This window comes from Falco naumanni, chromosome 10 (genome assembly GCF_017639655.2).
Source record: "Falco naumanni isolate bFalNau1 chromosome 10, bFalNau1.pat, whole genome shotgun sequence".
In the NCBI taxonomy this organism is placed as follows: Eukaryota; Metazoa; Chordata; class Aves; order Falconiformes; family Falconidae; genus Falco; species Falco naumanni.
The window spans coordinates 2,604,111-2,617,749 of record NC_054063.1 but is presented as its reverse complement, the minus strand read 5'-3'; the positions used below and the strand labels follow the sequence as shown (position 1 = coordinate 2,617,749).

At 55.2% G+C, this 13,639-nt stretch overlaps 1 protein-coding gene across 1 annotated transcript in view; it reads left to right on the top strand.

Moving 5' to 3' along the window:
* The window catches only part of LOC121094779 (mucin-5AC-like), a 72,135-nt gene that overhangs the window by 45,301 nt on the left and 13,195 nt on the right, over positions 1 to 13,639 (top strand). The window contains exons 29-38 of the mRNA XM_040608847.1: positions 124 to 167; positions 262 to 465; positions 1,761 to 4,855; positions 5,031 to 5,403; positions 5,491 to 5,949; positions 6,037 to 10,878; positions 10,966 to 11,424; positions 11,512 to 11,970; positions 12,058 to 12,516; positions 12,604 to 13,608. Of these exons, the coding sequence (XP_040464781.1) occupies positions 124 to 167; positions 262 to 465; positions 1,761 to 4,855; positions 5,031 to 5,403; positions 5,491 to 5,949; positions 6,037 to 10,878; positions 10,966 to 11,424; positions 11,512 to 11,970; positions 12,058 to 12,516; positions 12,604 to 13,608 (11,399 nt within the window). The remainder of the gene's footprint in view (positions 1 to 123; positions 168 to 261; positions 466 to 1,760; positions 4,856 to 5,030; positions 5,404 to 5,490; positions 5,950 to 6,036; positions 10,879 to 10,965; positions 11,425 to 11,511; positions 11,971 to 12,057; positions 12,517 to 12,603; positions 13,609 to 13,639) is intronic.

Here is a 13,639-nt window from a genome sequence, read left to right as displayed (position 1 = left end):
AGGGTCTTTCTATGTTTAAACACTGAATGAATAGCAAAGAATTGATAGAAAAAAAATGAAACAATAAAATTATGTAATGAACCAATATATTCACATCATAATCTCCTTTTTTCTCTTTTCCAGTGAATGCACAATTCATGGCAAAAAATGCAAATATGATGAAAATGGTATGTTGACAATGTTGGTTTTATCTGTATAGGATGTATTTGAGGAACTCTGTGTTTTGGATAACAAACAGTAACACCCTCTCCTGATTTACAGAATGTGTCTGCATTTACGAGGGACATAAATACAACTATAGAGATGTGATCTACAATACTACAGATGGCACAGGAGGGTGTATTGTTGCGGTCTGTGGTCCCAATGGAACTATTGAAAGGTTTATCTATGGATGTCCAGTCTCAACATCACCCACAACAACAACGTTTCACTTCAGCACTACGCCACCTGCTGCTACTTCCACAGGTACAGCCTTTACAGCCCGTAAGGGCATATTCCTTCATTAGAGAGTAAAACAAGACCTACAAAACCATGCCCACACTCACAACATAAATGGATTAATGCAACCTCAAAATAAAAGACAGCAAGTCTCGTTTGTTATTTGTATTTGGTTTCAGTCGATATTTGGTAAACAAACTAACACAAGGAAATAAACAGAAAATAAAACCACTTCTAAAAACGCCAAAATCAAAACCACTGCACACTGGTTTGATACTATTAATTTGCTTAGCTTTCTGGTGAATGATTAAAAAATCAGTATCAGATTTATTATCTGTAACTGTTACAGTTTCTATAGCTGGAATAATCTTTACCGAATAAGTCGTTATTTTTCTGTAGAATTTTCTGTAGTGGCAATTACAGTATTGCTACTTTTTGAAAAATTCCTGATAAGGTTCATGGTATTTAGAATTACAGTACTAAGTGGACTGCTCAGATATTGGCATTGAGACACTGAAATTCTCATTTTTAGTATTCTTGTTCAGCATTCTTCAGGTTGGTAATCTGTAATTACTAGGTGCACAAGTTGTTTAATAAAATACTTATTCAGTATAAAATTTAGAACAACAAGTTTTGAAACACAGAAAACACCAGCCTAGCTGGAATTCATTAAGCATTTTCCAGCCATTCCACAGAAAGAATTCATCTGCAAAAGCTTACAGACTGCTCTCCAACCAATAAATGGTTTCTTAAGACTAGAGCTACACTATGAAGTGTAGGGGTGCTAATAATGCTGCATTAGACATCTTTTATGTTAAATGGAAGAGAAAAGACAATGCAGCATATCACATAAGGAGTCAATGCATTTGGAAGAAAAAAGAACCTATGAATCTAGACTAAATGTTATTCTTTCCACTGGATTTCAATCAGGCTTTGACACTATGGAGAGATTAATAAATACTGAAGCAAAATACAAACCAAGCAATTACATTAAATCAAAGGCAAAACAACAACAACAACAAGTTATTTCCAACCACCCAATGTGTATAAACTATGTCTGAGACTTATTTCAGCCCTTTGTAAAATATAATAAACATTCTTTTTGGAATTGACAGTTCCAAGCACATTGGTACATTAAATTGCTATGTGATAGATTTTCTGTTCTACTTCATACGAAATTATAAGAACAATAAACTGATGCACTACAGGCTCATCATGCAAGAAAATGACCTTAGGAAAATTTTCAGCCCATTTAATATAATAAAAAAGGAAATATATGAAGGAAGATAAGTTTCCTGATATCTTATTTTTCACTTTCACAGTGACACCAACTACATCAATATGTGTTCATGAAGTCTGTGAGTGGTCAGAATGGTATGACGGGAGTCAGCAAACCCCTGGCTACAATGGTGGAGATTTTGAAACCTTTCAAGATTTGAGAGCTAAAGGTTATGAAGTCTGTAAAGCTCCACGGGATGTTCAATGCAGAGCAGAGAAATACCCTAACATACCACTAAAAGACCTTGGCCAAGAAGTAGAATGCAGTACAACAGCTGGTCTTATATGTTACAACAAAGATCAGATTTCAACAATGTGCTACAATTATGAAATAAGAATCTTATGCTGTGCTTTTGTACCATGTTCTTCCACAACAAATTTCAGCACATCAACACCAACCATGACACCAGCTACAAGCACAGAAACATCAAGTTCAACTGAAGAAACCACATCATTTTCAACCACTACATTACCACTTACTACAACTTCTGGAACTACAACATTCACAACTTCAACTACTAAAGAAACAACTACAAGCACAAGTGAAATGACAACATCTGTAACTTCTTCTGCTTCAACATCTCAACCTTGTATTGAAGAAGAATGCTACTGGTCAATGTGGTACGATGCAAGTTACCCAGGGTCTGGATATGATGATGGAGATTTTGACACAATACACAATATTGAAAAGAAGGGATACAAAGTCTGTAATAACAGAAAGGCTGTTGAATGCAGAGCAGTAAGGTTCCCTGATGTACCATATCCCCTCCTAGAACAACATATAACATGTAACACGGAAGAAGGGTTGATATGCTACAATAAAGACCAACTACCACCAATCTGCTATAATTATGAAATAAGATTTAAATGCTGTCAAAATATAACAGTACCATGCCCAACAAGTAAAGTGCCTACTACAACTTCAACGAAACCAACACCGACAGTAATAGCTACAACTCAAACTACACCGTACACAGAACTATCAACACCACCACACTTAATAACTAAACATAAAACCACTACAATTTCAACAATGCCACCAGAAACAGGATACATACACACTGAAACTACATCAGAAACAACAACCCACACTAAATACGAAACACAGACAACACAAACTTCAAGGCCCACCCCGACACCTACCATATCCTCCACCACCACCACCACCACCACCTCGTCCATTACCACCTGTCAAAAAGAAGTGTGCTCCTGGACCGAATGGTTCGACGTCGACTTCCCCTCCCCGGGGCCCAGCCAGGGAGACTTTGAAACCTACGAGCACATCCGGGCCGCTGGCAAGAAGATCTGTCACCAGCCCAAGGAAATCGAGTGCCAGGCAGAGGACTACCCCGAGGTTGCCATCCAACAGGTCGGGCAGGTCGTGCAGTGCGACGTCCACTTTGGCCTGGTGTGCAAGAACGAAGACCAGACCGGCAAATTTAAGTTGTGCCTCAACTACAGGATACGCGTCTACTGCTGCACCCCCAACTACGACTGTGTGACCAGCACACCCCTGCCCACCACCAGCCCCACCACCATCACCACCCGCAAACCAACCACCACCAAACCGACTTCCGCCACAGTCACGACCTCCACCTCCACGACCTCCTCCCCCACCACGCGGCCCACCTCCTCAGAAACCACACTGCACACCTCCACCACCACAACCAGACCCACCCCGACACCTACCATATCCTCCACCACCACCACCACCACCACCTCGTCCATTACCACCTGTCAAAAAGAAGTGTGCTCCTGGACCGAATGGTTCGACGTCGACTTCCCCTCCCCGGGGCCCAGCCAGGGAGACTTTGAAACCTACGAGCACATCCGGGCCGCCGGCAAGAAGATCTGTCACCAGCCCAAGGAAATCGAGTGCCAGGCAGAGGACTACCCCGAGGTTGCCATCCAACAGGTCGGGCAGGTCGTGCAGTGCGACGTCCACTTTGGCCTGGTGTGCAAGAACGAAGACCAGACCGGCAAATTTAAGTTGTGCCTCAACTACAGGATACGCGTCTACTGCTGCACCCCCAACTACGACTGTGTGACCAGCACACCCCTGCCCACCACCAGCCCCACCACCATCACCACCCGCAAACCAACCACCACCAAACCGACTTCCGCCACAGTCACGACCTCCACCTCCACGACCTCCTCCCCCACCACGCGGCCCACCTCCTCAGAAACCACACTGCACACCTCCACCACCACAACCAGACCCACCCCGACACCTACCATATCCTCCACCACCACCACCACCACCACCTCGTCCATTACCACCTGTCAAAAAGAAGTGTGCTCCTGGACCGAATGGTTCGACGTCGACTTCCCCTCCCCGGGGCCCAGCCAGGGAGACTTTGAAACCTACGAGCACATCCGGGCCGCCGGCAAGAAGATCTGTCACCAGCCCAAGGAAATCGAGTGCCAGGCAGAGGACTACCCCGAGGTTGCCATCCAACAGGTCGGGCAGGTCGTGCAGTGCGACGTCCACTTTGGCCTGGTGTGCAAGAACGAAGACCAGACCGGCAAATTTAAGTTGTGCCTCAACTACAGGATACGCGTCTACTGCTGCACCCCCAACTACGACTGTGTGACCAGCACACCCCTGCCCACCACCAGCCCCACCACCATCACCACCCGCAAACCAACCACCACCAAACCGACTTCCGCCACAGTCACGACCTCCACCTCCACGACCTCCTCCCCCACCACACGCGGCCCACCTCCTCAGAAACCACACTGCACACCTCCACCACCACAACCAGACCCACCCCGACACCTACCATATCCTCCACCACCACCACCACCACCACCACCTCGTCCATTACCACCTGTCAAAAAGAAGTGTGCTCCTGGACCGAATGGTTCGACGTCGACTTCCCCTCCCCGGGGCCCAGCCAGGGAGACTTTGAAACCTACGAGCACATCCGGGCCGCCGGCAAGAAGATCTGTCACCAGCCCAAGGAAATCGAGTGCCAGGCAGAGGACTACCCCGAGGTTGCCATCCAACAGGTCGGGCAGGTCGTGCAGTGCGACGTCCACTTTGGCCTGGTGTGCAAGAACGAAGACCAGACCGGCAAATTTAAGTTGTGCCTCAACTACAGGATACGCGTCTACTGCTGCACCCCCAACTACGACTGTGTGACCAGCACACCCCTGCCCACCACCAGCCCCACCACCATCACCACCCGCAAACCAACCACCACCAAACCGACTTCCGCCACAGTCACGACCTCCACCTCCACGACCTCCTCCCCCACCACACGGCCCACCTCCTCAGAAACCACACTGCACACCTCCACCACCACAACCAGACCCACCCCGACACCTACCATATCCTCTCCACCACCACCACCACCACCACCTCGTCCATTACCACCTGTCAAAAAGAAGTGTGCTCCTGGACCGAATGGTTCGACGTCGACTTCCCCTCCCCGGGGCCCAGCCAGGGAGACTTTGAAACCTACGAGCACATCCGGGCCGCCGGCAAGAAGATCTGTCACCAGCCCAAGGAAATCGAGTGCCAGGCAGAGGACTACCCCGAGGTTGCCATCCAACAGGTCGGGCAGGTCGTGCAGTGCGACGTCCACTTTGGCCTGGTGTGCAAGAACGAAGACCAGACCGGCAAATTTAAGTTGTGCCTCAACTACAGGATACGCGTCTACTGCTGCACCCCCAACTACGACTGTGTGACCAGCACACCCCTGCCCACCACCAGCCCCACCACCATCACCACCCGCAAACCAACCACCACCAAACCGACTTCCGCCACAGTCACGACCTCCACCTCCACGACCTCCTCCCCCACCACGCGGCCCACCTCCTCAGAAACCACACTGCACACCTCCACCACCACAACCAGACCCACCCCGACACCTACCATATCCTCCACCACCACCACCACCACCACCTCGTCCATTACCACCTGTCAAAAAGAAGTGTGCTCCTGGACCGAATGGTTCGACGTCGACTTCCCCTCCCCGGGGCCCAGCCAGGGAGACTTTGAAACCTACGAGCACATCCGGGCCGCCGGCAAGAAGATCTGTCACCAGCCCAAGGAAATCGAGTGCCAGGCAGAGGACTACCCCGAGGTTGCCATCCAACAGGTCGGGCAGGTCGTGCAGTGCGACGTCCACTTTGGCCTGGTGTGCAAGAACGAAGACCAGACCGGCAAATTTAAGTTGTGCCTCAACTACAGGATACGCGTCTACTGCTGCACCCCCAACTACGACTGTGTGACCAGCACACCCCTGCCCACCACCAGCCCCACCACCATCACCACCCGCAAACCAACCACCACCAAACCGACTTCCGCCACAGTCACGACCTCCACCTCCACGACCTCCTCCCCCACCACACGGCCCACCTCCTCAGAAACCACACTGCACACCTCCACCACCACAACCAGACCCACCCCGACACCTACCATATCCTCCTCCACCACCACCACCACCACCACCTCGTCCATTACCACCTGTCAAAAAGAAGTGTGCTCCTGGACCGAATGGTTCGACGTCGACTTCCCCTCCCCGGGGCCCAGCCAGGGAGACTTTGAAACCTACGAGCACATCCGGGCCGCCGGCAAGAAGATCTGTCACCAGCCCAAGGAAATCGAGTGCCAGGCAGAGGACTACCCCGAGGTTGCCATCCAACAGGTCGGGCAGGTCGTGCAGTGCGACGTCCACTTTGGCCTGGTGTGCAAGAACGAAGACCAGACCGGCAAATTTAAGTTGTGCCTCAACTACAGGATACGCGTCTACTGCTGCACCCCCAACTACGACTGTGTGACCAGCACACCCCTGCCCACCACCAGCCCCACCACCATCACCACCCGCAAACCAACCACCACCAAACCGACTTCCGCCACAGTCACGACCTCCACCTCCACGACCTCCTCCCCCACCACGCGGCCCACCTCCTCAGAAACCACACTGCACACCTCCACCACCACAACCAGACCCACCCCGACACCTACCATATCCTCCACCACCACCACCACCACCACCTCGTCCATTACCACCTGTCAAAAAGAAGTGTGCTCCTGGACCGAATGGTTCGACGTCGACTTCCCCTCCCCGGGGCCCAGCCAGGGAGACTTTGAAACCTACGAGCACATCCGGGCCGCCGGCAAGAAGATCTGTCACCAGCCCAAGGAAATCGAGTGCCAGGCAGAGGACTACCCCGAGGTTGCCATCCAACAGGTCGGGCAGGTCGTGCAGTGCGACGTCCACTTTGGCCTGGTGTGCAAGAACGAAGACCAGACCGGCAAATTTAAGTTGTGCCTCAACTACAGGATACGCGTCTACTGCTGCACCCCCAACTACGACTGTGTGACCAGCACACCCCTGCCCACCACCAGCCCCACCACCATCACCACCCGCAAACCAACCACCACCAAACCGACTTCCGCCACAGTCACGACCTCCACCTCCACGACCTCCTCCCCCACCACGCGGCCCACCTCCTCAGAAACCACACTGCACACCTCCACCACCACAACCAGACCCACCCCGACACCTACCATATCCTCCACCACCACCACCACCACCACCTCGTCCATTACCACCTGTCAAAAAGAAGTGTGCTCCTGGACCGAATGGTTCGACGTCGACTTCCCCTCCCCGGGGCCCAGCCAGGGAGACTTTGAAACCTACGAGCACATCCGGGCCGCCGGCAAGAAGATCTGTCACCAGCCCAAGGAAATCGAGTGCCAGGCAGAGGACTACCCCGAGGTTGCCATCCAACAGGTCGGGCAGGTCGTGCAGTGCGACGTCCACTTTGGCCTGGTGTGCAAGAACGAAGACCAGACCGGCAAATTTAAGTTGTGCCTCAACTACAGGATACGCGTCTACTGCTGCACCCCCAACTACGACTGTGTGACCAGCACACCCCTGCCCACCACCAGCCCCACCACCATCACCACCCGCAAACCAACCACCACCAAACCGACTTCCGCCACAGTCACGACCTCCACCTCCACGACCTCCTCCCCCACCACACGGCCCACCTCCTCAGAAACCACACTGCACACCTCCACCACCACAACCAGACCCACCCCGACACCTACCATATCCTCCTCCACCACCACCACCACCACCACCTCGTCCATTACCACCTGTCAAAAAGAAGTGTGCTCCTGGACCGAATGGGTCGACGTCGACTTCCCCTCCCCGGGGCCCAGCCAGGGAGACTTTGAAACCTACGAGCACATCCGGGCCGCCGGCAAGAAGATCTGTCACCAGCCCAAGGAAATCGAGTGCCAGGCAGAGGACTACCCCGAGGTTGCCATCCAACAGGTCGGGCAGGTCGTGCAGTGCGACGTCCACTTTGGCCTGGTGTGCAAGAACGAAGACCAGACCGGCAAATTTAAGTTGTGCCTCAACTACAGGATACGCGTCTACTGCTGCACCCCCAACTACGACTGTGTGACCAGCACACCCCTGCCCACCACCAGCCCCACCACCATCACCACCCGCAAACCAACCACCACCAAACCGACTTCCGCCACAGTCACGACCTCCACCTCCACGACCTCCTCCCCCACCACGCGGCCCACCTCCTCAGAAACCACACTGCACACCTCCACCACCACAACCAGACCCACCCCGACACCTACCATATCCTCCACCACCACCACCACCACCACCTCGTCCATTACCACCTGTCAAAAAGAAGTGTGCTCCTGGACCGAATGGTTCGACGTCGACTTCCCCTCCCCGGGGCCCAGCCAGGGAGACTTTGAAACCTACGAGCACATCCGGGCCGCCGGCAAGAAGATCTGTCACCAGCCCAAGGAAATCGAGTGCCAGGCAGAGGACTACCCCGAGGTTGCCATCCAACAGGTCGGGCAGGTCGTGCAGTGCGACGTCCACTTTGGCCTGGTGTGCAAGAACGAAGACCAGACCGGCAAATTTAAGTTGTGCCTCAACTACAGGATACGCGTCTACTGCTGCACCCCCAACTACGACTGTGTGACCAGCACACCCCTGCCCACCACCAGCCCCACCACCATCACCACCCGCAAACCAACCACCACCAAACCGACTTCCGCCACAGTCACGACCTCCACCTCCACGACCTCTTCCCCCACCACGCGGCCCACCTCCTCAGAAACCACACTGCACACCTCCACCACCACAACCAGACCCACCCCGACACCTACCATATCCTCCTCCACCACCACCACCACCACCACCTCGTCCATTACCACCTGTCAAAAAGAAGTGTGCTCCTGGACCGAATGGTTCGACGTCGACTTCCCCTCCCCGGGGCCCAGCCAGGGAGACTTTGAAACCTACGAGCACATCCGGGCCGCCGGCAAGAAGATCTGTCACCAGCCCAAGGAAATCGAGTGCCAGGCAGAGGACTACCCCGAGGTTGCCATCCAACAGGTCGGGCAGGTCGTGCAGTGCGACGTCCACTTTGGCCTGGTGTGCAAGAACGAAGACCAGACCGGCAAATTTAAGTTGTGCCTCAACTACAGGATACGCGTCTACTGCTGCACCCCCAACTACGACTGTGTGACCAGCACACCCCTGCCCACCACCAGCCCCACCACCATCACCACCCGCAAACCAACCACCACCAAACCGACTTCCGCCACAGTCACGACCTCCACCTCCACGACCTCCTCCCCCACCACACGGCCCACCTCCTCAGAAACCACACTGCACACCTCCACCACCACAACCAGACCCACCCCGACACCTACCATATCCTCCTCCACCACCACCACCACCACCACCTCGTCCATTACCACCTGTCAAAAAGAAGTGTGCTCCTGGACCGAATGGTTCGACGTCGACTTCCCCTCCCCGGGGCCCAGCCAGGGAGACTTTGAAACCTACGAGCACATCCGGGCCGCCGGCAAGAAGATCTGTCACCAGCCCAAGGAAATCGAGTGCCAGGCAGAGGACTACCCCGAGGTTGCCATCCAACAGGTCGGGCAGGTCGTGCAGTGCGACGTCCACTTTGGCCTGGTGTGCAAGAACGAAGACCAGACCGGCAAATTTAAGTTGTGCCTCAACTACAGGATACGCGTCTACTGCTGCACCCCCAACTACGACTGTGTGACCAGCACACCCCTGCCCACCACCAGCCCCACCACCATCACCACCCGCAAACCAACCACCACCAAACCGACTTCCGCCACAGTCACGACCTCCACCTCCACGACCTCCTCCCCCACCACGCGGCCCACCTCCTCAGAAACCACACTGCACACCTCCACCACCACAACCAGACCCACCCCGACACCTACCATATCCTCCACCACCACCACCACCACCACCACGTCCATTACCACCTGTCAAAAAGAAGTGTGCTCCTGGACCGAATGGTTCGACGTCGACTTCCCCTCCCCGGGGCCCAGCCAGGGAGACTTTGAAACCTACGAGCACATCCGGGCCGCCGGCAAGAAGATCTGTCACCAGCCCAAGGAAATCGAGTGCCAGGCAGAGGACTACCCCGAGGTTGCCATCCAACAGGTCGGGCAGGTCGTGCAGTGCGACGTCCACTTTGGCCTGGTGTGCAAGAACGAAGACCAGACCGGCAAATTTAAGTTGTGCCTCAACTACAGGATACGCGTCTACTGCTGCACCCCCAACTACGACTGTGTGACCAGCACACCCCTGCCCACCACCAGCCCCACCACCATCACCACCCGCAAACCAACCACCACCAAACCGACTTCCGCCACAGTCACGACCTCCACCTCCACGACCTCCTCCCCCACCACGTGGCCCACCTCCTCAGAAACCACACTGCACACCTCCACCACCACAACCAGACCCACCCCGACACCTACCATATCCACCACCACCACCACCACCACCACCACCTCGTCCATTACCACCTGTCAAAAAGAAGTGTGCTCCTGGACCGAATGGTTCGACGTCGACTTCCCCTCCCCGGGGCCCAGCCAGGGAGACTTTGAAACCTACGAGCACATCCGGGCCGCCGGCAAGAAGATCTGTCACCAGCCCAAGGAAATCGAGTGCCAGGCAGAGGACTACCCCGAGGTTGCCATCCAACAGGTCGGGCAGGTCGTGCAGTGCGACGTCCACTTTGGCCTGGTGTGCAAGAACGAAGACCAGACCGGCAAATTTAAGTTGTGCCTCAACTACAGGATACGCGTCTACTGCTGCACCCCCAACTACGACTGTGTGACCAGCACACCCCTGCCCACCACCAGCCCCACCACCATCACCACCCGCAAACCAACCACCACCAAACCAACTTCCGCCACAGTCACGACCTCCACCTCCACGACCTCCTCCCCCACCACGCGGCCCACCTCCTCAGAAACCACACTGCACACCTCCACCACCACAACCAGACCCACCCCGACACCTACCATATCCTCCACCACCACCACCACCACCACCTCGTCCATTACCACCTGTCAAAAAGAAGTGTGCTCCTGGACCGAATGGTTCGACGTCGACTTCCCCTCCCCGGGGCCCAGCCAGGGAGACTTTGAAACCTACGAGCACATCCGGGCCGCCGGCAAGAAGATCTGTCACCAGCCCAAGGAAATCGAGTGCCAGGCAGAGGACTACCCCGAGGTTGCCATCCAACAGGTCGGGCAGGTCGTGCAGTGCGACGTCCACTTTGGCCTGGTGTGCAAGAACGAAGACCAGACCGGCAAATTTAAGTTGTGCCTCAACTACAGGATACGCGTCTACTGCTGCACCCCCAACTACGACTGTGTGACCAGCACACCCCTGCCCACCACCAGCCCCACCACCATCACCACCCGCAAACCAACCACCACCAAACCGACTTCCGCCACAGTCACGACCTCCACCTCCACGACCTCCTCCCCCACCACGCGGCCCACCTCCTCAGAAACCACACTGCACACCTCCACCACCACAACCAGACCCACCCCGACACCTACCATATCCTCCACCACCACCACCACCACCACCTCGTCCATTACCACCTGTCAAAAAGAAGTGTGCTCCTGGACCGAATGGTTCGACGTCGACTTCCCCTCCCCGGGGCCCAGCCAGGGAGACTTTGAAACCTACGAGCACATCCGGGCCGCCGGCAAGAAGATCTGTCACCAGCCCAAGGAAATCGAGTGCCAGGCAGAGGACTACCCCGAGGTTGCCATCCAACAGGTCGGGCAGGTCGTGCAGTGCGACGTCCACTTTGGCCTGGTGTGCAAGAACGAAGACCAGACCGGCAAATTTAAGTTGTGCCTCAACTACAGGATACGCGTCTACTGCTGCACCCCCAACTACGACTGTGTGACCAGCACACCCCTGCCCACCACCAGCCCCACCACCATCACCACCCGCAAACCAACCACCACCAAACCGACTTCCGCCACAGTCACGACCTCCACCTCCACGACCTCCTCCCCCACCACGCGGCCCACCTCCTCAGAAACCACACTGCACACCTCCACCACCACAACCAGACCCACCCCGACACCTACCATATCCTCCACCACCACCACCACCACCACCTCGTCCATTACCACCTGTCAAAAAGAAGTGTGCTCCTGGACCGAATGGTTCGACGTCGACTTCCCCTCCCCGGGGCCCAGCCAGGGAGACTTTGAAACCTACGAGCACATCCGGGCCGCCGGCAAGAAGATCTGTCACCAGCCCAAGGAAATCGAGTGCCAGGCAGAGGACTACCCCGAGGTTGCCATCCAACAGGTCGGGCAGGTCGTGCAGTGCGACGTCCACTTTGGCCTGGTGTGCAAGAACGAAGACCAGACCGGCAAATTTAAGTTGTGCCTCAACTACAGGATACGCGTCTACTGCTGCACCCCCAACTACGACTGTGTGACCAGCACACCCCTGCCCACCACCAGCCCCACCACCATCACCACCCGCAAACCAACCACCACCAAACCGACTTCCGCCACAGTCACGACCTCCACCTCCACGACCTCCTCCCCCACCACGCGGCCCACCTCCTCAGAAACCACACTGCACACCTCCACCACCACAACCAGACCCACCCCGACACCTACCATATCCTCCACCACCACCACCACCACCACCTCGTCCATTACCACCTGTCAAAAAGAAGTGTGCTCCTGGACCGAATGGTTCGACGTCGACTTCCCCTCCCCGGGGCCCAGCCAGGGAGACTTTGAAACCTACGAGCACATCCGGGCCGCCGGCAAGAAGATCTGTCACCAGCCCAAGGAAATCGAGTGCCAGGCAGAGGACTACCCCGAGGTTGCCATCCAACAGGTCGGGCAGGTCGTGCAGTGCGACGTCCACTTTGGCCTGGTGTGCAAGAACGAAGACCAGACCGGCAAATTTAAGTTGTGCCTCAACTACAGGATACGCGTCTACTGCTGCACCCCCAACTACGACTGTGTGACCAGCACACCCCTGCCCACCACCAGCCCCACCACCATCACCACCCGCAAACCGACCACCACCAAACCGACTTCCGCCACAGTCACGACCTCCACCTCCACGACCTCCTCCCCCACCACGCGGCCCACCTCCTCAGAAACCACACTGCACACCTCCACCACCACAACCAGACCCACCCCGACACCTACCATATCCTCCACCACCACCACCACCACCACCTCGTCCATTACCACCTGTCAAAAAGAAGTGTGCTCCTGGACCGAATGGTTCGACGTCGACTTCCCCTCCCCGGGGCCCAGCCAGGGAGACTTTGAAACCTACGAGCACATCCGGGCCGCCGGCAAGAAGATCTGTCACCAGCCCAAGGAAATCGAGTGCCAGGCAGAGGACTACCCCGAGGTTGCCATCCAACAGGTCGGGCAGGTCGTGCAGTGCGACGTCCACTTTGGCCTGGTGTGCAAGAACGAAGACCAGACCGGCAAATTTAAGTTGTGCCTCAACTACAGGATACGCGTCTACTGCTGCACCCCCAACTACGACTGTGTGACCAGCACACCCCTGCCCACCACCAG